The 27,725-nt window shown below is 35.7% G+C and overlaps 1 protein-coding gene across 1 annotated transcript in view; it reads left to right on the top strand.

Moving 5' to 3' along the window:
* atrnl1b (attractin-like 1b) overlaps positions 1–27,725 on the top strand; it is a 168,275-nt gene that overhangs the window by 98,812 nt on the left and 41,738 nt on the right. Inside the window, exons 25-26 of the mRNA XM_056468877.1 lie at positions 1,104–1,165; positions 15,058–15,136. Of these exons, the coding sequence (XP_056324852.1) occupies positions 1,104–1,165; positions 15,058–15,136 (141 nt within the window). The remainder of the gene's footprint in view (positions 1–1,103; positions 1,166–15,057; positions 15,137–27,725) is intronic.

The following is a 27,725-nucleotide window of genomic DNA, read 5'->3' as shown; positions in this document are numbered from 1 at the left end:
TTATTAATACTATTATAAAGTTATTAAAACTATACTATGTTTAGAAATGTGTTGAAAAAATATCTCCTTTAAACAGAAATTGGGGAAAATAAACAGGGGGCCTAATAATTCTGACTTCAACTGTATATTTTTGTTTCTTTTGATATTTTTTTCCACATTTTATATATATATTTATTTGATATTGTTCCCTAACATATAAATTTGGCTGTATTAATTTTTGGACCATTATCCAAGTTATTTTCTTAGATAATCTCCTGGTTTGGCTTCTGTACTGACCGATATAAGGCATATGCACACATAAAACATACTGTATATCATTGTATAGCAAAGATATGAATGAGTGGTGTGCTCATTTATGCTGAGCAGCACTGTATGTGTGTATATATAATGCGAATAATATATACACCGATACGTACAGTATTAAGTGAATTTTGTATCACTCCACAATATGATGCACAATTCGTTTTTTTAGTTAATGTGAATAATAAAAACTGTTATTAATAAAAACTGTTGTGACACTGAAGACTAGAGTATTGGCAAATTCAGCTTTAAATCTCAAGAATGAATGATTCATTTTAAAATATACTCAAATAGAACATTCTTTTTGATCCCAAATGTTTGACAAGTAGTGTACGGTTGTAGAAGTTTAACAGATGATGTCAGAATATTCATTTTGTGGTCAAATATCCCTTTAAGCTCTGTGCGCAAAAATCCAGCCCCATGCAATTATCCAATTTTATCCCACCGTGTCATTATTTCCCTTCTTAGGCATGCTGCGCTACACCTGTGCATTTAAGTCTAATGTAAACCACAATCCCAGAAGGCAAACGTTTGGCATGTATGTAATGCCTGTGGGATGTCAGCTCAGGTGACTATGAACAACCATTACTGCCTCCATTTAACAATTGGAGGGGACGAAAAGAAAGAAAAATTTGATGTGTGTGATGACCCCTCAAGCCAAAAAAATCTGTTATGACATGATCTCTTGCGAAGCACCCTTGCCACCAGCAAAGGTCTTCATCATCTTTTCATGAAAAGAGCCGTTCTTTGGTAACCTGTCACCCCGTCATTTATCTCTCTTTTTTGCTTTTGTCCCCTTGCAGATCGCCTTCTCTCAGCACAACAGCATTATGGACCTGGTGCAGTTCTTTGTGACGTTTTTCAGGTGAGTTCTTGTGCTTTCTTTATTCCGTCCGCCATTTCAAAGGAGTGATGTAACACAGAAGTTGAGTGTGACAACATATTTCAGCTGTTTAGCCAATATAAAATCATTTAGCGACAGCCTGCCCGGGTCAGACTGTTCAGCACTCCATGTGTCTCATGCCTATTTCTTTTTAGATTAGCAAGTCAGCACTGAGAGAGCTTTTTAGGCCAAGAGGAAATGAGGCCTAATTGCTTTTAGTGTTCTTTGGTTCTACTTTTTTGCTCAGACCTCCATGTATGTCCAAGTGAAGTGATCTGATGGAATCAACTGTTCTTTTAGGCTTAATCTGGGCACGTTAGTGAGATTTTACCTAGATTTTTGTGAGTCATGAAGCACTGCTCACACTGTAGTCACTTTCAAACCAAGCAGCTTACTGTTAGTCAAGCTGTGAATTAGCACAACAATTTGAACATCTATATGTGGACATTTTTCCCTGAAAATGCTAAACTACTGAATACAAAACAAAAAAACATTTTTATCTCACAATTCAGACTTTACTAATTTAAAGTCGATTGTTTAAAATATTTGCGATATAAACTTGCAATTCAGAATTCAAAATCGCTGATTTATATCAGTTTGGTAAACTGTAAATATGGGTATAAATGGTACAAAAAAGTTTTTCATATAATTCTGACTTTTTTCTTACTATTACATATATACAGTACATGTAATTCTCTCTTGAAGACTAACAAATTTGAGTTCATATCTTGCAATTTGAAGGGAAAAAAATTATCCAAGATCTCTCCAAAGAAGCTTTCATAAAGTCTCCATTGGCTTTTTGCCTGTTGACAAGTCACTGTAGTACAGTCGAGCTGTACATGTTTTCGTTTAGATGTTTTTGGAGCATTCCAAACTCAAGGTAATAGAGGATCCTCATGTCATTCCAAACCTGTAGCCATTTTTTCCATGTAGTTGCAGTGAATAAAGCTTAAAGATTTCAGGCTTCTTAAATTAATCTAAAGCACCATAAAAATTGAACAAACTAACTAACAAACACACAAACAACAACAACAAAAGCTGAGTTTTTCAACCACAAAAAAGTCCCAAATTGCTTTGTTCTCTATTCACAAAGACTTCTAAAGAAATATGATACCTTTAAAGTAATATGAAAACCTGGCTGCTACTTGTATTTAAAAATAGATATTATAATTTGTTCTGCAAAACTAGTTTATTTATTTTATTACCAAAGGTTTGTAAATATGAGTGGGTAACATGGGCAACACGTTGGCTCAAGGATGATTTATACTTCTGCATCAAACGAACGCGTATGGTCCGGTGAAGCCTTCGCTCAGTCGCACACCTCTCAAAAAATTTTGCAAGGATGCATAGCGCAAGCTCTGTGATTGGTCAGCTTGGTAGATGTGACAAGTGTGGACAATGCTGAGAGCCATAAACCTGATAGAGGAAGTGTTTACAAGTGTCGAGTAGGCATGGGCCGGTATAAGTTTGTGATGGTATGATAGCCGTGCATAAAAATATCACCGTTTCATGGTATCATGATATTGTGATCACTGATCTAAAATAAGTTCTTTTTAAGTGTCTGGGTAAAAACAACAACTTTTTCCCACATTAAGCACAATATATTTTATTTTAAGAAACATTTAAAATATTTTGGACCAGTAGCTTTTGATGTGGAGGGTCATTTTCTGCTGGAGATACTGTTGCCCTAAAAAACTAAATCAAATAGTCGCAAAAAACATGTTAAAAAAACAAACAAACTGTACATATACCGTAGGAACGGTATAATAGAAAATTCTGGCGGTTGTAAAACCTTGACTTTTTATAACCGCTGTAAACCTTGAAACCGGTTATCATCCCATGCCTTGTGTTGAGTCCCTTAAAGGAGCTCTAGATGGAAACTTTTGTTTTGTGTTTACCTTATGATTAAAGTTGTTGCTCGTCTTCCGGTTCTCGTCTCTGAATGAGTGAGTTTTAGCTACTACTACATTAAGGTAGCATTCTAAAAAAACAAACCTGATACTTAACCTACTGCCAACTAGCCTTTTCGGAAGTGTTATTGCAGAGCAACACAAACAGCTCACAGAAATATAAATCCATGACTATGAGCAAGGCACGCGCCGTGGGTCACGATGATCACTCGACGCAGAAGTATAAACCAGCCTTCACTGGGTAGCACTGTCATCCTACAGCAAGTATTTTGTGAACTCCCAGCTGGACCAAGAGGCCTTACTGTGTGGAGTTTGCATCTTCTCCCCATATTCATGTGGGTTTATTTGAGTGCTCTGGATGAACTAAATTGGTTCCAATGTACTGTTTGAGTGTGTGTGAATGTGAGAGTGCATGGGTCTTTCCCATCTCTTGGGTTTCATGAGTTTGTGCTCTCTTAGGGATATTTTGAGGGATGAAAGGCAACTGCAGTAAAACATGTGCCAGAGTACTTGGTGGTTCATTCCGCTGGTGGTTCGACCCCTGATAAAGCAGGGGCTAAGTCAAGGAAAGAGAGTAACCTGTTTAAATCTGATTCTCAAATAGGAAGCAACCATATGATTTCAGAAAACTATAGCATGCACAAATCATATTGTCCACTGCTAAGATGAAGCATTTGCATTTTCATTTTTTTTAGCTTTCAGTCCATTTTGATTGAACAAATGGCAAGCAGAATGAGATCAGTGCTCAAAAATACACTTTTTACAGGGTGTCCGCGGGGTCTTGAAGTCTTAAAATGTCTTCAATTTCAAAAACAAAATGTTAGGCCTTAAAAAGTCTTAAATTCACTGAAATATTGTCTTGTTTGTCCTAAATAATTTGTCTTAATTTTCCTTCGTTTATGTGAAGCTACCCAATCGATCCAACACATCCAGTCACCCACAACACAAAACTTCAAGAAAATCTCTATTTAAAACTAATATTATTACAGTCTGTTGTGCAGTTTAAGTTTTTTTAAAGAGTTGTATGTATACAAAAAAAGGTCTGCTTGTTTTGACAGTATTTAGACATTCGACATTAGAACTTTATTGTCATTGTAATTTACAAACAATGAAATTTGTTTGGTAGCTCTTTGACATCAGCACAACAAGGAATATAGAATAATATAGTATAAAATGGTGCAGTAATAGTACAGTAAAGTGTTAAGCATGGGGTTGTTCTCGCCTTCAATTCCTCAGCAGCTATTTGTTTCTGTATGTGTTAGGGGGAGATACAGGCTACTGCTCTTTCAAAGAAACTGTTCCTCAGTCTGTTTGTTCGTGCCCTGATTGTCCTGTATCTTTTGCCCAATGGAAGGGGTACAAACAAACTGTATCCTGAATGGGTTAGATTCTTGCTGATGTTGCTGGCTTACCTGTGTAGATGGCTGGTATACACTGTGTTCAGGTTGCGGTATTGGATCCTCTGGATTTAAAAACTGTAGCTAAGAAATAATTAATTAGAATAAGGTTTTTGTTGGGGCAAGTACAAATTCTTAGTGTTTAGCCCTATATAAGTCTTTAATTCCTGATGGTCTTAAAAGTCTTAAATTTGACTTGTTTTGAAATCCACCATGTAGTCGGAAGAAGAAAAAAAACTATTTTTTAAAACTCAAAACATGGTGAGGTTGTTTACACAAGATGCCATATTGGACACTCAAGACTCACATTTACTCAAAGGAGAGGTTCCTGGAAAAATGTCAATATTGCAACAAAAACTAGTTTTAAATATTTACTTTTCCATGTACTTGTTTTTAATGTTATCAGACAATCATTTTTATCTGGAGAGAGTTTAAAGGAAATATTTTTAAACATGAATCCTTCAAAAATGGTAGAATTGTTACAGTATAAAAAGTTACCCTTAAACTATTTTAGATTTATGTGTTATTTATTGCTGTTGTTGTCTTTGTTTTGTTCTATATTTATTTGTACTAATAGAAAAGTGATATTTATAAAATGTTGGGAATTTTGATTTGGTTTTGCCATGAAATATCCAGAGATGCCGATATGACAATAATTCAAAACTCTCGCTCTCTCCATATTAATTGTAAAAAAAAAAAGAATCTGTCTCAGTCTGACAGCATAGTATACATCCACAAGGGAGTGAAACAAGAACAATATAAAGCAGTAAGTTAAAAGTAAAAAGTAAGTTATGACATATTTTCCGGTTTTGGCTCGAAGAGATGACCGCACAATTGAAAATGATCCACTGAAATTGTAAACAACTTGCTTCTACATAATGCTTCATGCAGTACTGCTCTGTACAAGGTGTCATTGCCACAAGGTAGATCTGTCATCCCAATTTGTTAATTTCTGCACAATTTCTTGATTTGTCTTTAAATGCACACCTGTTCCCATTGTGTCTTATTAGATTTGGCTATAGAGGGCATCTCTCTCTCTTTCTCACTCACTCTTACTCTTTTTCCCTGAATACTCAATCTCTTGGTGCTGCTGCAGCCTCTGGTGCTTGTCCTGGATTCAGATCTATGTCCTGGATTAGACAGCCCCTCTGGAAGCCGTGTCAAACGTTGATGCACTCTGACACAGGGTCAACTTGTGCTCCAAAGAGTAATGTTTTACAGCTCCCGTGTTTACGACTGCCTGGGCATTCGCTTTAACTAGGTAACTTCAACCAAGCCTTAGCATCTTCACTGGTGTGAAGTTGTGACTTTTAGGACATCTGAAAATGTTTGGAGCAGAGGTTTCTGGAAATGGACGCTTATCTAAAGTCATACTTGTTTTCAAAAGCAGGAATCAAATGTTCAGTCCTTTCAGTAACATAATTTATTCAAATGTAAGTAAGGGAAGAAGATCTTTCAGGTGAACGAGAAACTGTCAGGTGTTGAAAAGCGTTCTGTCATCCTCTTGGGAGGCTGTTGTGTGTATGTTGCTCACGCATCATACAGGAAATTGCACATGCCTTCCCTTGACGTCTGAAAGCAATAGGTGAGAAGAAAGCATACAGCTGATTTTAAATGCCTCAGTGGATGCATAGTTGGCAGATTACTTGTTTTTAACCCTGTGAATTGCTGTGGAAGATGTGCCATGACAAGGTGTGGCAAATAGGATAAACTGTCAAACATTGATTTTTCCTTTCATTTTTTATGTCCATTCATAGTGTTCACCCCCACTTGCATTACTGTTCAATATACAGTACTGTGCAAAAGTTCTAAGCACTATACAAGCTTTGTTGGCCTAAGAATTGCACCCAAGACATTTTCTGAAATTATGTGCTGTGTAAAATCAGGCTTCATTTACCACTTTCCAGAGTTTTTCTTTAGCTTTAGAGTGTCATATCTTTATTTTTCTGTCCTGGTGATCTCATACAGCCTCTAGAATATTCAGGTCTGGACTCTGTTTAGGCCATTTCATGTCCTTATGTTTTCTTGCTCCAAATGTGATTTCATTGCAATTAGTGGATCATTATAATGCCTAAAATGAAAATTATTACTATTTCTTTCCAGAAGGAATGGCATAATGGATTTGTACTTTTTAATATTCAAAATTTCATCTATTTAGACAAATCAGTGATTCCTTGTTAATCACGGAAGTTGCGTTCTAAAAATAGCCTGCAATAGGTGAATTCTGAAAAGTAGTTTATTTTTTACTATTACAGTATTATATATGTTTTAAGGCTGTAAAACCTCTCACTGCACTCTTTATACACTTTCCTCAGATATACATGAACATTTTCACACTTTTCTCTCTTGTTTAAACTCTCGTGTAACTTCTACCTTTCTTTAGCATGTCCAAAAGTTCAACTGTTTGTGCGATGGTTAGCATCTTCTTCTGTCTTTTTGATGCTACCTTGGGTGCCTTTGATGGTGCAGAAGTGAAGTTTATTTATAAAATAATTTCGAGAGGATCACGTGCTTATGATTGCTTGCAGCTGGCCCCGCATTATTTAATTTATGATTCAACAATAAGACAAATCTAAAAGTACCCTAAGTTCCATATGACAGCCATCTTTGTTTTGAAGAATCCCAACTTTCCACCCCTACTCCTCGTCCTTTTCTAGATGGGTGGCACGGTGGCCTAGTGGTTAGCACTGTTGCCTCACAGCAAGAACGTCACTGGTTCTAGTCCTTACCAAGCCAGCCGACATTTCTGTGCGGAGTTTACACGTTCTCCCCGTGCTCAAGTGGGTTTTCCCCGGTTTCGCTAGTTTCCTCCAGCCGTCCAAAAACATGCAACTTAAGTTCATTGACTAATCCAAATCAGCACCATAGACATGCTCCTAGTAAATAGTTATCTCTTAAGAGCAATCACTATCTGTTCATTAGTTACTACAGCAGGGGAGTTCTCGAGATCTACCTGAGCTCAAACTCCCCTCTCGCCTTGCAATCGGGAGGGAGAATCCCACTGCCAGCAATCGAAGATTTATGTAAATTTGGCAAACTGAGTGCATTGTGTACTGCACAAAAGACATGGGACAGAGGAGATTTATTGACAATGGTCTACAGCCAATCAGGACGCAGAACACAATGCGCTGTTAAAAAAAAAAAAAAAGCATGTCAAATTGCACTTAAAACAATTCGCGAGACCACGAAAGGGCAACTGCGTTATGGCGAAGTACCACTATTGTAACAACACTTGTAGAAATGCAGCTCAAACCAGGGCAAACAGCCTCTCTCAAACTTTGTCTTTTACATGTCTTAAACAATTAAACCAAAATAAGTCTAACTTTACCTAACTCCTATCCTAACACACCACATCAACTGAATGATAGTTTGTTCACCCTGGATAAATCTCAAAAAAGAAAATTGACAAAGATGACTGGTTTTGTGGTAAAAGGTCACATATATCCATTATACCATCAGTAAAACTACATCTTTTGCACAGTACTGTATAATGTTGTTATTGTTTTGAAGAAAATCTTATATTTATAATTTGCCACCACAAAATGTCTCAAGGAAATATTGAGTTTGAGCTTTTCGGCACAAAATCCGAATATTAGATTTCTGTGATTGATGACTCTTCACTGTTAAATACAAACATAACTGTAGCTTAAACTTCCAACTGCTGCACACCAACTAGGACTACACTCTCAGTTGCATTAATCAAAGTTTTAAATTAAAATTTTCTCTAGACAATCAGTTTAAGAGAAAATTTCAGAAAGGTCGGCCTTAAAAAAGATTTCACATAAAGAGGTGGGCCTCGAAGTGAAAAAGGTAAAAAAAAGTACTTCTGTTTTAAATCCTCATCATTTACCCTTGCAAAATTACCAACTCTAAACCTAATGAGTGGTAGTGTAAAGGCATCTTTCTCACATACTATACTGTATTACTTTAAAAAAAAATCATTTTCTAGCAAATGTTTTCTTCAAATGAGTATTTTCCTGATTTCATCAATGTGATTTCCACTTTATTTCCGCTGAGTGAGATAGCCAAACTCATGACAGCTGGAATCAAGACTAGCCTCAGGCGGATTCTGTTCTATTACCAGTGCAGCTAGAGAGATGATCGCAGACAGCGGATATCTGTCCTCACATCTGCCCCTGAATTATGAACCGCATCACTGAAAGACAGCAAATTAAAAGTAAAAATAGACAAAAACTGCTACAGATGACACCTAACATTTTACTCTGATGCATGACTTTCCCAATAACATTAGTTAGTTATTACAATCCTAAAAAATGACCCCCCTTTTTAAAAAGCCCTCTGCAGAGGTGTGCTGAAAATGTATCACTGATTAAGAACCTGTCACAGTGTGCAACCTGAAATTAGAGCGTTTAATATGAGCAATAAGGGAAATGCATTTTCACCCTGTGAATGGCTTTTTAACAGTCTCTTTGTTAAATAAAAGTTAATGCATTTGGTTCAATTCCTGCAATCCATTTGCTTTTATTTAATATTAAGCACATGCTGTTCAGTCTTCAAGGTTCGACAAGAGTACATCCCCTTCCAGGTTTGCCGTTTTATCCATTCTACATAGTGATTGCTTCATTCAGATGAGATGTCGGTGTCTGTGTGAGCACCAAAAATGTCCTCATATGATTGCATTTCCTCATTTACATGGAAGTCAGTGAATCAGCAAACTGTAACACAATATAATTTGACTAAACATTGGTTCTAAGAGGGGTCTCATGCCATATGATCAATCGCTAGATCATCATCTCACTGTAGATGAGGCAGTCAAGGATGCTAGGAAGACTAATTATTAGTTTTTTCATTGTCAGGAAAGGAAATGCCTTGTATGGTCTAGGCATGGGCCGGTGTAAGTTTCTGATGGCATTATAACCTTGGATAAAAAAATATCACTGCAAATATGATTGCAAGTTGTGCAAAATGCAGCTGCAAGGCTTTTAGCCAGCACCAGTAGGAGGTCGCACATTACTCCTGTGCTTAAGGCACTTCACTGGCTTCCTATTAGTTTTAAAGTAAATTTTAAGATTCTGGTCATTACATATAGAGCTCTGCATGGTCAAGCACCCCTATATATTCAAGATTTACGTTGTCACTCATGTAGCCGGTCTTTGAGGTCTTCTGGCAAAGACCCTTTAGCCATTCCTAGAGCTTGTCTTAAGACTAAAGGTGACCGTGCCTTCTGTGTTGTGGTCCCAAGGCTCTGGAACTCTCTCTCTCTTTATCACTGAGAAATCTGGGATCAGTTGAACTTTTTAAAAAACACTTAAAGACGCATCTTTTAGGACAAACATTTAATTAACAGTATTAGTGTTTCTGTACTGTAATGCACTTTGTGACTCAATGTCTGGGAAAGTTGCTAATTTAATAAACCTCACTTACTTACTTAAAACTTACTTACTGTATAACAGTATTGTGATTACTGCTCTAAAACAAGTTATTTTTAAATGTCCTGGTAAAAAACAACACATTTTCCCCATTAAACACAATACATTTTATTTTAGGAGACATTTATAATAATTTGGAACAGTAAACATCTCAGGCTAAATAATTCAAATATATCATTGACATTTGCTATCTTCATTAGTTTCAATAACACAAGATCTCTTTACAACACATTAAAAACCTTTCATATACCTTAGGAACGGTATAACAGAATTTTTAGAGGTTTTAAAACCTTGACTTTTCCAAACCACGGTAAACCTTGAAACCGCTTATCCTCCCATGCCTAGTATGGCCTTGATGTCAGTGGTCTTTTATGAAGAAAACTCACCTGGCCTTATGGTAGGGTTTACCACCTTCCTTCGCATCATTTGTATCTCCCAGTACCTTTTGTTACAATATCTGACTGTAGTTTTTGTATTCAGGAAAAAAAAAACATAGAGTTAGATATTTGGAGTAGCGCTTGCATTTTAGCCCTAAAACATGAAACGGTTTCCTTAAATTCCTGAAATAGGCTCAGTACAGGGCAGCTTAAGTAATTAGTTGCTGCTAATTGGCTAAGTTATGTTGAGTCCACAGTTTAATCATCAATTTGTTGCTGTGGATATTTTCTGTTCTTGCTAAATGGGGGGGAACCCCCTCTCCAATTCTGCGGTGTTGTTTGCCTATGTTGGATCAGCGAGGCAACTGTGTAACTTATGATACACCTTTTTATCATTGTTTAGCAGTTGGCTTTTTAATTCTTTCTCCCACAGCTCATTCCAGACCTTTCATAGCGTCCTCTGCTTTGAGTGGTCCCCGGACACCTTTTTCATTTTCTCACATATTTACTCAAGCGGCAACATGTACAGCCACACAACAGGGCGAGAACCTTTAATTGCTTTATTTCTCGTATTAATTCGGATTCCAGGTGGAACTGCGGAGGGGATTAAGTCCTGTTTACTGTCTGCAATGCACCGGATGAAAGGCTTCGATCTGAAGGGGGGATTTCTCCTGCACCGCTACTTAATCGAGCTATTCAAGTTTCTCTCTTTCCCATTCGTCTCCAATTTGCTATTATCTTCAAACGAGCCCAAGATGGCGTGTGTTTGAAAGCTTTAAAGGATTTCATCATTCTTTTTTTCTGTCTTTTTTTTCATCTGCGCGAACTGTGAATTAATTTCACACGGAGATGTTTACAAATGCTCACATATCTCTGTCAATACAGTCAGCAAAAGCAGTTTCCCCCACAATTCATGGCTACGCTATTGGCGCGGTTTTAAAATTTGCCTTTTGAAGCACATCGACAGACACTAACACTTGACTGAGATGAGCAGATTTCTTAGCTTGACCACTGGAAGGCCTTCTGCGGGTTTCAGAAATGTTTTGACACTTAACTCTGCACACAATTTCAAACATGTATTTTATTCTTTAAAGAAAAGGAGGATTTTTCAGTATATATTAACAGGAATGTAAAATCTTATAACAATCTGTGACCGTTTTTTTTTTTCAGACTGGCATTTAATACAGAGCCTTTGTGCTAGTTATAGGTAAAAAATATAGAACATTGTAGATTATATCCATATGGAAGTAGTCAGTAGTAGGGCTGCGCAATATATCATTTAAGCATCGATATCGCAATTTGCGAATCTGCAATAGCCGCAACACAGGATCTGCAATGTCAAGTTAATTAACCAGAAAACAGTTCAGAACATGGAGTTTAAATCTAATCTAATAATATGAAAGACTTTGAATGTGTTTTTTTAAGACAAATGACTGCAAGATTTCAAGTTAATTTAAACCAATTGGGGCACAAGAAATTGTTTGCTGCTTTAACAAATATTAATTGTTTAGTTATTGATTGCAATATTGACTATATGCAGTGTTATTTTACATTTTACATATTGAATTTCTATACTTCAATACTGTTCCACTCTACCAAAAACCTTATTTCATTTTTATTTTTGTTCTTTTGTTTTCATCTGTGCATAAATTTATTTTTATTTAGCATAATTTAGTGTATTTTATGCAGATGCACTTCCTCCCCTACAAATCAGTTCAATCAATATAAAACTAGGACTTCTTTACAAATAAACATCTTGTGAAACTATTCATAATCGGGATATATCGCAGAAAATCTGAATATTGCAGTGTAATTTTTTTCAATATTGTGCAGCTCTAGTCAGTAGTAGGCATGGGGCTGGTACATGAATCTGATGGTATGATAACCTTGGATAAAAATATTGCGGTTTCACGGTGTTGTGATTACTGCTCTAAAATATATTCTTTTTTAATGTCTGCGTAAAAAACTAAAACTTTTTTTACCCTTTGAACACAATATATTTTATTTTGAGAAACATTTAAAATATTTTGGAGCAGTAAACATGTCAGACTAAATAATTCAAATGGATCATTGACATCTGCTGTCTTCATTAATATCATAAACGGATTTCTTTTTGACAATTTAAAACGCCATCTTGTAATGTCTTTTCTGCCAGAGACACTGTTGTTCTTTAAAAAACAAACAAACTTAAAAAAAAATCTTACATATACCTTAGGAATGGTATAACAGAAAGGTTGGGCGGTTTTAAAACCTTGACTTTTCCAAACTGCTGTATACTGCGTGAAACTGTTATCGTACCATGCCTAGTGTTCATCACCAATGTGCCTTTAAGAACAAAATGAAATGCTTTGTTTTCCAACTCAATAAGAGGCATGCTGATTCCATTGTGGGATTAATCTTGACAAGCTTGCTAAAATGCAAATGAAGAAATTGTCTTATTAAATCATATTTTGTGAGATTAGTTTCACATTATGTTCTGTTTAAAATGTAAATGTTTTTATCCAGTGGTAATGTTCATATTTGCCATCTGTTGAATGCTATAAACATAAATCTGTCTCTGAGCCATTCTTGTGCATAATGCAAAGCTTCTTTTTAACACTTGAGTATGAGGAAACTGTAGTATAAAGATGAATGAAATAATGTTTTATAGCATGTGTGTCTTAGTGATGAGCATAAATGGGCAATGGAAGACTAATTTTATATTCAGGTGTTAGATTGGCTCTTTTGAATTTATTGAAGGCTAGTCATTTTTTAAAGGTGCTGTATGTAAGTTTTGACTCTTCTCAAGCATAAAAATACCATAATATTGTTGTTTTAACCATAAGTTTTCAGATTTTTGAGAAACAGGCTAAGTGAAAGTTCATGTTTATTTGAAAAGCAGTGCTAAAGTCAGATGTTTTGCTTTGAAAATGTGCTTTCCGTGCCAGAACAGCTGTCTTTGTTTTGGTCATTTAACCCGCCTAATGCAAGTTTAGCCAATTATTTTCCCCTTAACCTTGTGTAGCAGATTCTGAAATGAGACACAGATTCAGAGTTCCACATGAGGTGGTTATCAATTAGAAAATAATATAAATATTACGAACATAAACATTCGGTGAGAAGGTTTTGTTGTAGTTGTGTAACGGATCACAAGTCTCACGGTTCGGATCACACTACGGTTTTTGAGTCACAGATCGGACCTTTTTTTGGATCAGCAAAAAAGAAGAAGACAAATGTCATTAGCCTTCCATTTACACAAAAAGATTACAGCAAAAACCAATGGTTTTAACAAACTGAACTTAGAACCTGTAATTTTAATACAAATAAAAATCCGGAATGAACCAGCTAAAAATATAAAAACTTTCAATACAAATTTTTTTTTCGCTACTGTTGCTTATAGTGCTTAATATAGAAATCTAACATCTTGTACAACAGATCATATTTATTTTCAATTAATGATTCAACAATTCACACATAAAACTTCATGTTTCATTATAGGTGGTTCATTTTTGAAAACCTATTCAGTGACATAACTTTGGTTGTTTGTCGCCACCCATTGGTTACACAATGTAATTGCTACAACATTCACCAGCGTCAAGTTCCATTAAACAGTGATCTTTACCATAAACATCAGTGTTTATATCTGAACTATAAACTGTTCTCCCAGTACTTCTGTGTTATTTAATTGTTTGTAACTAACTGAAAAAGTGTAACAACTAAATCTCTCTTGATCAAACACAGATTTGAATGCAACGCTTCAAAGGATTAATAAAGATATGCAAATCAATATCATTTATAATTTATGTGTGCTGGTTGGAATCACATTCTTTTAATGTTTAATTGTGCAGCTTTACACTAAATGCATTATTGCTGGCGAAACAAACAGTGACAGAAAATACCGTAATCATTATATTATTCTCCGTCATCATTATATTTTACCGGGGAGCCATACACGTGATTTGAATGACATGAGAGATGAACTCTCTGCAATTATTATCAATCCGTCGGTCATTTTGGTTTCGAACTGTTGGGTTATGATCCATTACACCCCTATTACATTGTAACCCCATGTCCTGACAACACACTACGTTACAAGATTTGCATTGATAAGCAATTTGTCTATTTCCAGACGAAACATGAAAGAAATTTAAATACAGCCATTCAGAAGCACAGAATAGTTAAATTTTTATGTTTATAATCTAATTAATACATATAAAAACCTCTTTAACATTATTAAATGTACATGATGAATCACTTATATGTGTTGGCTTGCACTAAAGTTCCATTTCAAACAGTTCATTTCAAATTATAAGCATTTAACATTGAAAAAAGCACATTAGGTGTACCTGAGATGTCCGTTTTCTTTTGTTCAGCTGCAAAAAATAGAAGCTGTTTCCAAAATATAATTTTAAGGTGTTGGTTAGAACCAAAGCTCCTGTTAGTATGGAACATTGCCTCTATCATGCCATTACTTTTCATTACAATGTGGCTTAAATCAGTCTTTAGGCTTGACAATCAGGCACACTGCTGTTGGTGTCGCCAATCTGGCAACCTGCGCTTTTGTTAGTTTTAAACCAGGTGTGCAATACCTAGTTCAACCACTGGGTATCAAATTTACACACTGCACCTTGAATAATTTGTCAAGGTTTCATTGCAATTTTTACAGTACTGTTTAAGATTCTATCTGTGATTTTTTTTTTTTTTTTTTTTTTTTTTTTCTTTTTTTTTTTTTTCACATTAACAGTTTACTAGAACCCTACTAATAATTTAATGAAATCTTTCTGACATATTTACACAATGTTTCATTTCTTTACCCTACAGCTGTTTTCTGTCCCTGTTGCTGGTTGCTGCTGTGGTGTGGAAGATCAAACAGACCTGTTGGGCCTCTAGGCGACGAGAGGTATGTCACAAAACATAAAAAGCATCCCATTTCATGTGAATAATCTAATGTTAAAGGGCCATCATACAATTTGCCCTAGGAATTTTAAAACAGCCAAATATCTGCTGATTATGTCATGTTCAATGCATTGCATCACTTGACGTGAATCTGTTCTTATTTGTAGTGCTGTTTTTTCCTTCTCATGGAATTTGATTAGATGCTGAGACGTACATATAAAGCCCTGTCAGCCACATGAAATAGCTTAGCAGAGTCCAGTGCTTACAAACATGCCCATCTTCCTAATTAGAGGCCCTTATGAGCCAATTAGCTCTGACAAGAGTTATCTAATGCAGTTTAGAGCAGACTGAACGATAAGCGCAGCAGATGTCTGCACATCGTGTAGAGTGATGCCATAATTTCACCATTTCTCCAGCCTTTCTTCATTTTACCGTAGCAGTTTTAGAAGCAATCGATGTGTTTTGAGGGATAAATTAGCTCATTTGCTAATCTAAAAGTACCCTGAAGTTACTAGAAGATATTCACAGGAATGGTTGGCCAATATCTTAGTGTCCATAATGCATTTATTCCATTTAACGGCCAGAATTGACGTTGATAATCAGGGATGTTGCTCTCTTTTGCCTCTGTCCTAATTGATGTATGGGAATAAGCAAGAGTTATGACTGCCGTGATCCAAAGCTGCATTTATCTAAAGAATTAAATCCAATAATGTGTGATGGGGGCAGATGGGCGTCCACCATTAGCATTCGGCTCACTGCAGAGCTGCACTCCACAGGTTCAGATTATCTGTTTGTTTCTGCCCTCAAGTACTCTCAAAAAAGCTTTTATCTTTTAATTTGAAATGATTGAAAAGTTTGAGGAGGCACTCCAGAAAAATAATTGCTTCTGAAAATGTATTTTCTCCTTCCTTTTTGTCTTGATCAAGAAAGAGCCTTGGTGACGTGCGTCTCATTTTGGCGCCAATCATTTGACAAGGTTACGTTGTTTTTTTATTTATTTATTTTTGTCTTGGCAGCATGGGACTGGTGGAGACGGAAATGAAACTAACAGGGATTTTTGTTGAGGCTGTTTCCATCGCATGCGAATGGTGGTCATTTATTGCTTTATAACTTTCAGCTCGGATGATCGTATGCGAAGAAGCCGTCCTGCTCTGTGCCCTCTCCTTTGAATGCCTTTTGTCCTGACTGACTTTTTGAAAGACGCGAGTTGAAAGCAGAGGACATGTTTATAACTTCCATTATGCAAATGTTCTCCACTACACTGAATTTGGCCGAGAGATCAAACAAGGGAATATCTAAAAAGCAGCAGTGCTCAACACAAATCAGAGTGCTTGCCTTTGATTTCGTTCAGTGCGTCGTTCCCCAGAAAATTCTAGAGAACATCTTCTTGTCATCTGCCCGGATATTTGCCCAGTTGCATTTGCCCTTTTTTGGGTTTAGCTTTAGTCCTTGTGTTGAAGCCCGGCACTTGCAAATCTGGCTAAAACTATTCAGGTGGCAAATTTCATGGATATTATGATATATTTAATCTTTCAATGGACAATAAATTCTCTTATTCAATTATATTTAATGTTTTATGCACACATAAATGTTTAAATGCCACATTTATTTAACAAAACTACATCAATATTGTTATATTATGAAAAGAAATATGTTGTAATAGCCTTTTAATTATTATTTGAATATATTTTAATTTATTACTGTGATGGCAATCCTGAATTTTATCTATAGTTGTTCCAGGTTTTTTGTTTTGTTTTGATTGAATAGAAACTTGTATTGCACAAAATCTAAAGATGTTTTTATTTATTTATTTTTATTATATAATTAAACTGTAGTTTACAAATTAGGACCAAACAGCACACACACAGTTTTATGAACAACAAATATTAACTTGACTTTTAGTTGATCATTTGGTATCAGAAGTGGCTTATATAAAAGGCAAAGGCCCCTAGATTATGTTTATTTTACCAAAATAAAATATGATCATGCCTTGATTTATTAATTATCTAATTAGGACAGTAAGGTCTGACTTTGCTTAGACAAAAGTCTTGCCACTTAATAGAAATAATGTACAGTATAAAATATAAAGTCATGGTGCAGTGGGAAAAGATTTATGTTGTGTATGACTTATGAGCTTGGAGGACTACTTCCATTCATCTCTGCAATAACTCAAATAACTTATTAATAAAGTCATCTGGAATAGCATAGAAAGCGTTCTTGCAGGACTCCCAGGGTTCATCAAGATTCCTTGGATTCATCTTCAATGCCTCCTACTTCATTTTACCCCAGACATGCTCAATAATGTTCATTTCTGGTGACTTGGCTGGCCAATCCTGCAGCACCTTGACCTTCTTTGCTTTTAGGAACTTTGATGTGAAGGCTGAAGTATGAGAAGGAGCGCTATCCTGCTGAAGAATTTGCCCTCTCCTGTGGTTTGTAATGTAATGGGCAGCACAAATGTCTTGATACCTCAGGCTGTTAATGTTGCCATCCACTCTGCAGATCTCTCGCACGCCTCCATACTGAATGAACCCCAACACATGATTTTTTTTCTTCCCAAACTTGACTGATTTCTATGAGATTCTTGGGTCCATTCGAGCTCCAATAGGTCTTCTGCTGTATTTGTTATGATTGGGATGCAGTTCAACAGATGATTCATCGAAAAAATCTACCATCTGCCACTTTTCCGAATGATCAACTAGAAGTCTTGTTATTATTTGTTGCTCTTACAACTGGGATCTACGACAAGACTTTTGTCATGTAGTCTATGCGCTAACGATTTGTCTGGCCAAACATTTGAATTGACGTCGTAAGGTAAAAGACAAATTACCTTTGTGAAACCACATAACATTTCACAGTGGTATAAAGATTTCAAAGTAAGTCTTGGTGTGACATCTCTGAAAAGTGTATACTAGCTTGTGTTTAATGAAGGAAGAAATACATTCTGTGTCTCGGATTTGATTAATCACTTTAATGTTATGGCGTTAGTCTGTATATGTGTGTTTCAAACTGATGTTAAGTGATAATGCTGAGCAGGTGCATTAGAGGACTGCCGTCTGATGCCGGAGGGCTTGATAATGGTGTTTTGCATTTACTGCAGTGGAACATTACATGGGCAGAGTCACTTACGTCGTTGTCTTTTGAACCTGTGGGTTGGTTCAAATTCGTGTAGGTGATTAACATTTCTTTCAGCATGTGAAAATGCAGAAATAAATTTATTCTATAGCTTTTTTTATTTTTATTTTTTGTTGAGTTTTCAGGTGTCATAGCTCTCTGCCTGGGGTTATTCCTGTGCTGCATGATACAACAGATCAATCTTCAGAAAACAAGGCATCTGTTGTCTTTGTGGGGGAAATATTTATCTTGCCATTTTGGAGAATGAATTATCAACAGCCTGGTTTCTTACAGCTAGAAATTAGACAGTGGGAGGGAAGATTACAGAAAGTACAATTAAACCATCTTATCTTTGCTCTCCAGTGAGCAACACAAACAGGTTTGTCTATGGGCATCGCCCTCGTCCGCCCTCGTGTTTTATGATTTGTCTTATTGAAAGAAAGAAAAAAACTCTCCCACTGTTCGGACCAATGATTGCAAACCCCATGCTGAAATGAAAAATTAAATGAACAAGGCGGAACAGGGGTGATTAAGAATAATGAAACCGTGTCGTCCTGAGTTATTGAATTTCGTCTAACATGCAGTCTCATCCAATTCACTTCTGCGAGTGCCTGAAGAGGAGCAAATATACTCATAATGAAGGTTACATGCCTCTGCTGTGCCCTATCGCGTTATCATTTAGGCAATAGGATGTTTTAATCGATTCAGATGAAACTGCAAATAGATGGTTTCTCGGTAGGATGATGTCTGTTGACTCTTGTTTGAGTTGTTAACGTGAAGATTTGCACTCCAGACGGATTTAGCATTTAGTTTTTGTGTCTGACCTGTCTGAACAAATTATTGGGAGACTTTTAATAGGTTCTGTTGTGTGCACCGGTTTTAGAGTGGCTCTGCACCTTTTCAAGAGTGCAGATGACGGAAGTCTGTACTAAATGTCAGTGTGGAGCAAGAGGAATGACTTGTGTAAAACAGACGGCGAGGGCATTGACATTTCACAGTACAATGTCATACAGTCTGCACACACAAAAACACTTTTAAGGGTGTACTCACATTAGGCTATCCGTTTGAATAGTTTAAGGACTGTTCCATATGGATCTATAACTCATTCTTACTTGTCAATGAATTTAAACTGTTGCAGTTTGTCAAAGATGCTGAGCATCAAAAGCAGTGAATGTGTTCAGCGAAATATTCGGCCGTTTGTCACTGCATCCCAAATTACTCAAAATAATACACAGCAACATTACAGAAGCAGTCTTTGTTGTACTGAGCGAGAGCAGTTCTCTTTCTGTTTTCTTCTAAGCAATCGCATTGATGATGCAAGTGTGTTGGGCTCAGAAACAAAAATGTAATGTGAGTGTGGGTAGTCAGGGAGGGGGGACCCTAGTGCCCCAGCTTGAATCAAGGCAACCGTGCCTAGTGTGAATTCTTCCTAAAGACCCATTCACACAAAGCACAATGACTGTAAATTTAATCAGAAATATCTTTGCGTCGACAATGGCAAATGATCATAATTGTTTATTTTTAGATTATGTGACCAGCAAGGCAAGTGTATTTATATAGCACATTTCAAACACAATGGTAATTCAAAGTGTCTACATAAACAAGAATAAAAGAAACAAGTCTAAGAAATAAACAAGAAAGAATAAAAATGAGATAAAATTAAATTAATTTAAAAACAGATAAAATAGATACAAATGTGTTAAAACAGGTTTAAAAGAAATGAAAAACAAACGAAAGACATACAGTAATAGTTCAATCTGTCGGATGTAGCAAAGCGCTCATTCAGTAAATGCACAGCTAAACAGATGTGTTTTAGTCTTGATTTGAATGTGCCTAATGTTGGAGCACTGACTCCAGCAATAGGGGCCATAGTAGAATTTTTACTCGTTAAAAAATAAATTCGATTTTTTTTTTGTGTGAATTGTAATGACAAATTGCTCCGAAACTTTTGTCCGTCATTAAAAAACAATGTTTTTAACAGTTTGATTTAATAAAAAAAATTATAATAATAAATAATTTATTTATTTTTATTACATTTTTTTTTTTGCTTCTCGCATCCGAAAAAGAGATTTGAGAGGTGTTTTGACCGTTCAGAGCCACCATGCAAGCAAAAAGCTAAATGCAGAATGCCTTCATTTGAGTGTTGTTGCTATATCTAATGGAAAAAAAACAAACAAACAAAAAAAAAAAATATATATATATATATGTGTGTGTGTATTATGTTAACGTCTACCCCCACCCCAAACCTAAACCCGACTGTTTTAATCCAAAATATTAATTATTGTTATACAGTGTCATAAATAATGCTGCTAGATTGATGTGCATATCGCGCTTCCAGCTGGCTGCATATCCAATCTAGATTTTACCTCATTTGAGCTACATATAACTTTGTGACAAACACAGTGCATAAAATAAAGACAGACTGTGGCAGATAGTTGAGAACCCCTATATGCTGGATTGGCGCACCTCTACCTTGCTACGATTTGATCTGTGTGTGTTTGTGTGTCCATACATTTGACGTACTGCTCAGACATTATAATAGAAAGCATGGTCTGTTTTTGGTCTGTTACTTCAGACCAAAAACTGTTACTGACACATCAACGAGGCCACCATCTATTATAATGTCTATAGGTACTGCCAATCTCTGTTCAGGATTTGTTTACATACATGGATATGTGAAGTATCACAAGCAATGTATCAAAATTCCACAAATTTTTTTAAATAAACTTTGCATTTCAGGATAATCGTTGTGCAGCTCTTTGAAAAGGAGGAGAACGCTCCTTCCTCTCTATGCAGCCTAGTATTAAATTAACACAATATGTCTATTCCCCTTTCTTTATCTACTTTGATGAAGAGAGGGTAACAGAGCATCTCTGCTTGAACTGACTCTGAAATGTTTTGCGTTTTTTTCGTCATGGATTAATTAATACGCAACTGACTCAGTGTGCAAGGTTCATTTACGTGACAATTTTTTTTGCATATGAATACGGAAAAAACACATACAAAAATGTCGGACTTCAGTTTGCAAAGAACTTTAGAATTTCTTATTTACTTGATCCTAATAATCTGAGTGATTAGCAGATGTCCTCAACTATTAGCGGATCTGTCTAGTGAATTAAGCTTGTGACATGTAATAAACCTAATCGAACATGTTTATAACATTGACAGATTTTTATTGATTTTAATAATATAATATAATATAATATAATATAATATAATATAATATAATATAATATAATATAATATAATATAATATAATATAATATAATATAATATAATATAATATAATACTCAATTAGTGTTGGCAGACTTTGGTTAAGGCATTTTAGCCAAATGACCAAAACAACATTTCCAATGTTTTACAATGTGCTCGCTCTGCTGGTTTGTCCATTAATGCTGTCCATCGCATCTATTCTTATCATCGCATGATCTGTTAAAACCGAATCACATGACTTTTTTATAGCGCATACTGGAATTTATTCGGTAAAAGTGTTTCCATTGTAGTCTATGCACGTTTTTTCTTATCGAATAAAAAGTTTATCCAACTTATTTGTATGCATTTTCAAAATGTATGAACATCTTGGCATTTACATCAAACATTTTTTACGTGATAATCGAAAATTCACATAAAAATAGATGGATGAAAACATAGCTACTGGTGTCTTGATTATTTTATGTAAAACATGTTTTATTATAATTTGGTATAAACTGAGATTGGCTTTAAGATTAAGGTTTTTTAAAGAGTGATCTATAACTTAAATAATCCAGTTTGATGAAGAGAATAGAGATGCATTCTCACATGCAGAAGCAGTTTGTCTGCCTAACCATCATTTTATGCACTGTTACACACCTAATATATTTAAATCCAATTTTTTAATGGTTAACACATTAGTGTTAAGGAATAAAGTATACACATATTAAGTGACTGTGGTGGTCTTGGCTGTTGATATCTGCATCCATTTTAGGCTACTATAGACAGGGTAAATTTATGTAGCCGGTATTATATTCCAGGGCTGCCGAGTACATGCTTGGCTTTTTCTGGAAGTATCCATTATTATGAAAAATGAAGAAGTTATGATAAAACTTTTTATCTCTGCGATAGGGCCATGTGTTATAAAGCAGGTTTCTCTTTCAAGGGCATCAGCAAACTTCAGGCAATGGGAACCGAGAGTTTTATCCTCTTTAATATTAATTAAAGGTCATAGTTTCAGCCCCAATATAAAAGCAGTCTTTCTGGCCCACAGCCCGAGATGTGGATTTATGAATGTGAAAGAGAAGTGAGCTATTGCTCTGCAGTATGGCGACTCTACTCTAAATCTAATTTAGAGTTTTCAATCACTTTGAGTGATGATTATTCATTAATAATTGTTTGGTTGGTTATAGACATTTAGCATGTCAATGATATGATAATTGGCCTTAAGCTATTGATGTTTTCAAAATCTAGACATCCTCAACTAAGCTATAATTAAAACCGAGCCTTATTACTTAGCTTAATGAATGAGCCACAATCCCTTGTGACACAAATTGGTCAGGAAAGGACACATTATGCAGATGGCAAGAACCCGATGGAATCAGGACGACACGGATGCTTCTGCTCCTTCTCCAGTCTTGCAGAAAAGCAGCTCTGATCATTCTGCAAAAAAAAAAACAAAAAAACATTTCTGCCCGTAATGAGAGCCTTGCAAACGGCCACAACCATTTATGACTCTGAACACAGAGGCTCTGCTTCCACTTCATTCATCACACGCTCACAAGGGAACCTTTAGCCTATGACAAATACTCGCCCTCGCTTTTCAAGTTCAGCTGTGGGAACTCTCTCAGAGTTTGTTAAATCACAAGTTCACACAAACCGATATGTGCAAATGATACATGCATTGCTCAGAGTTGCAGCAGTTCTCTCTGAATGAATAGATCTAAACTAGAACCATTTGGTTGGAGATATTGAAGCAAAGACATGCTTTTCTCACTCACTCACTTTCCTTTGGCGTAGTCCCTGTTTTATTAGGGGTTGCCACAGCAGAAAGAACAGTCCATTACTGTAGCATATGTTTAGAGTGCACAAACTTGTGAACACACTTTCAACTACGGCTAATTTAGTTCATCTGATTCTCAGGCGAGTCTTGTTGAGAACATGCAAACCGAGTCGGGCCTCCTATCCACTAAGACTATGCTAAGGCATGCTCTAAATTAATCCCAAATATTTAATTTCCACTTTGTCTGATCACACTTTATGATCCAACCTACTTTCTGTATCACCATTGCTGCTTTTTGCAGTGCTTAAAGAAATGGATGCATTTGCTTTCGCAGTTTAGCTGATTTTTTTAGTGCACTTTGACATGCCACATTGTGTTCTGCATCCTGATTGGCTGTAGACCATTGTCAATCTATCTCCTCCTAAACTAAAATTCAATGTTTACTTACAAAGCGACACCACCTACTGGTCTGGCATGCGTTATACATTGCTTTACTCATCTGTAATACATACAGTATGTACTCATCTGTAAAGGGAAAACCTTCTGTTTTAATTCATCAGGTGTCGTTAAATATATTTTTAATCTACAAGCATGTTGGAAATGCGCTATAAAAATGCTCTCCTACATCTTTCATTCAGCATGAATCCAGACTGTAAATAGCACGAATGCATGTGGCACTGTGTCTAGCACTATGGGCATGAAGAGTAATAAGAAGGCTGGAGATCTGCATTGTACTAAGGGGTGACTGAAAGCTTTTTAAGTATAAGTATTGACAGGTAATCATTTCACCAGTGATGATATTGGACTAATGCGATCATATTTTATGGACCTGGTTGGATCTCTGGCTACAGTGTTTTAAACAAACTCCAGCTTATTTATGGAACCAATCGGGCATCCAGCCAGAAGTGCATTACAATAATCAGGTCTCAAAGTTATGAATGCATGGTCTAACATATCTGCATCTAGTATATTCTGTAATTTGGACATTTTTGAAGTGGAAAAATGCAGTGAGGTGCTCAGTGGGCCACATCCTTTGTTCCAGGGGATGTACAAACTACCCCAAAGAGTTTTAATATTTAGCAATGAAATTGAAGGATGTGTCTATCATGCAATATGTTATCAGAGCTACTGAAAGATTACTTTGTATTTCAAGTTTTCTATCACATTTTCTCTTGTTCATGTTTTGTAGGGAATTTATTATCATTCATTAAATATCTGATTCTACAGTTTTATTTTTGTTAATTTAATTGGTGTGGTAAAGGGCTTCAAGTCAAGCCAGGTCCTCTTTATTTCAGGAGCACTTCATACAGTGTATATTGTGTCAAAGCTGGTTGACAATAGATAAACAGGAAAAAAGATATAAGGCCATAAAAGTATTGGCTGGTATCAGAGTGGTAGTACAATTCTAATGTATTTATAGTAAGATTCAAACTGATTCGGTTCCATTGAATAACTATTGAAGGACAATCCACTGAACGGCAGCTCTGCGGACAGCAACCAGGCAAGCCAGAGGTGACCGTGGCAAGCAACTTAATGTCCACCAATTGATGGAAATTCATATGAAACCTTGGGAGAAAACAGACTCAGGGGGATCAGGGGATCAGTCTCTTCTGTCCAAACGGAAAAGAGGCAGAGCAACAGTCTAAAACCATCAACAGAAAGCATCCATTGGGGAGGAAGTACAGGTCCAAGTCAGTTCCTGGTTAGTGTTCATACTGACTAATGTGTTCTATGTAGTGACTCATTCATCAATATCTCTGATCATGTTGTGCTGTGTTGAGCTTTTTCATTTTGCACGACAACCATCAGTTCTGGATACAGACTGGATCCAAGATTATGTGAACCTCGTGAAAAGGAGAGACTAACATGACAATATATGCCACTCTTCTTACAGTGTTCCCCATTCCACTTGGCTTGATTAATGCAGCCTAACAATCCTTTATAGGATATGAATTTTAAAGTTTGGTGTTTGTATTTTGGGTAGACAAGTGTAAAGAGGCATGTCTTTAATCTAGATTTAAACTGACAGAGTGTGTCTGCCTTTGTGCAGAGTGCAGAACTGCGGTCCTCCACGAATCGAGTTTGAGACCTATGTTGTAAAGCATTATAATTATCTAGCCACAAAGTCATGAAAACATGAATGAACTGTTCCGCATTAGACATTGATAGCATATGTTGGAGTTTGGCAAAAAAATAAAATAAATAAAAGTAAAAAAATGTAGTTATGATGTGCTGCCATAACATACCATCCCCAAATTCTTGAGACAAGGACTTTACTGAACATTCATGGTTATGGAGGGATTATACTTGTAATGTTTGATACCATTTACTAATCTGGCTCGTTTTATGTATCGCAAATAGCTGAAAAGTGTGAATTATGTTTTTGTTTTTAACATTTAGGTATAGTTTTTTAATTTGCATTCAATTTTCGTAGTGGCTCACCTAGGAGAGGCTGTTATACTGCGGTATCCACTTTTACTTTAGCTTCTTTGTTTAAGAGGCATCAATAACAAGAGGAATAAAAGTTGCAGTCATGTTAGTGCTCACTCCAGGCTTTTTGCTGCTTAAAGCTCAGCAGTAAAGATAAATCTGGGACATTTATAGAGTGATGGTGCAGACTAAAATTAGTTTGATCTATTTTGTAATAGAGTATGTGTTTGCATATTTAGAAGCCTATAATGTAAACATGTGTGCTTTTTTGAATAATAGACATGCTAGTGACTGATGTTTTGTAAATGTTTTAGCTCTTCGGCTCATTGAGGGGCTTTAATTTGATCAAAACTACAGTAACAAAGTATTATTGTAAAATTAAATTCTATTAAGTTAAAGTGTTTACTTTGAGAGTCTTTTTTTAAATAAAAAAATCTTAATTTTTAGCTTTACACAAGCCTCCAATGTCCCACAAGCCTTTAGAAATCATTCTGATGCTCTGCTTTGATCAAGTATAATTGTTACTCAATTCAAAATAATGGTTGTTATGTGTGGAAACAAATATTTTTCTGCTTCATGTTTGTAGAAACCTTTATGCAGTTTGTTTTTTCAGGGTTCTTTGGTAGTTTTTAATGGTAATATATCATATTTAGACAAAAAAATATAAGCAAACAGCTATTTTCAGCATTACTATAAATATATTTACATTGAAAACAGTTAGTTTGAATTGAAATGCTATATTTTTGGATCATTTGCATATGAAATTATGCATGTTGCTTTTCAGGATTCTTTGGTTGGTTTAAATGGTAATAAATCATGGATTAGACAAAAATATGAAGCATGCAGCTGTTTTCAGCATTGCCGTAAATATAAATGGCATTTAAAATATGTTAAGTTTAGTTTAAACTTTATTGTTCGTTCTGCTTGGGACAGAAAGGAAATTTGTCTTTAACACTGGATTTAAGACAACAACCGAGCATACAACAATCACACAATAGCAACACTCATCAAGACATCAACATAAGTAAAAAATGTAAAAACCAAGTTAGCATCATACATATTACTGCAGATCATTCTTGACAACCACCCCATTCACTTCAAACAGTGATCCGATTTAAGACAACAACCGCAATTGGGATAAATGACTTTTTAAACTGGAAGCATTTCTTCTGGCTTTAGGAATTCTAAACCTGTGTCCTGATGGTAACACTTCAAAAGCTGAGTAAAGGGGATGTGTATTGTCTTTAAAAAAATCGCAATTGCTGTTTTTTCCATAAAGGATTCAAATAGAATCTGCAGTGAATGTTGTTATTTACATTTGAAAAAAGTTTTGTTAGAAATGAAATAGTGCATTTTTGATTTATTTGTAGCTTAAGTCACTAAGAGTTTTTTTTTTTATATAAAAACAAATAAACTTTTACAATCATTTGACTCTAAAACACTGAGAAATGTATTTACAATAACAGTAGCATCAAATTTGTATGGTGTGACCTACAGGCATCTTTCAGAATGAATAACCAGCCCACCAGCTGAACGTAATTGATTGCCCCTGATCTACATATTTGATAACACTAACAGATCAATGTCATGCTCAATCCTGAGCCGATGAAAGTTACGTCCCTTGTGCAGTCAATCAGATGCTCTTTGTGGAATTACCAATTGAGCCAATTTCATAATCCATGTTCTAAAGAGCTAATCAGGTCATTGATGTTCCTCATGATAAACTGGGTCAAATGGGTCAATAATGCACAAGTGATTGCTTTATTATTCTTAAACATGAACAAATAATCAGGGGGGAGAAAATTATTGGCTGTGGAAACATATGGGGATTGCATTGTCTTAGCAAGGTCAGGGGTGCATTGATAGCTTGCAATATGATTTGACGAGTCATTTTACTATGTCTTTGTGTTTCCTGAAAACTTTTCTTTCCATGTCATTTGTCTGGGCACATTTCCCTGCTTGGTTCAAGACCTCATTTTCAGTTATCATCAGTAATTAATTTGTTGGATTGTGAGTTGCTTAATTTACATAATTTACACAGTGAATAATTTGTTCACATTTTAGATGTGTTTGCAA

The sequence above is a fragment of the Danio aesculapii genome, chromosome 12 (assembly GCF_903798145.1).
Source record: "Danio aesculapii chromosome 12, fDanAes4.1, whole genome shotgun sequence".
NCBI lineage: Eukaryota > Metazoa > Chordata > Actinopteri > Cypriniformes > Danionidae > Danio > Danio aesculapii.
Note: the sequence above shows the minus strand (reverse complement) of the source record. Positions and strands in the feature narration are given on the sequence as shown.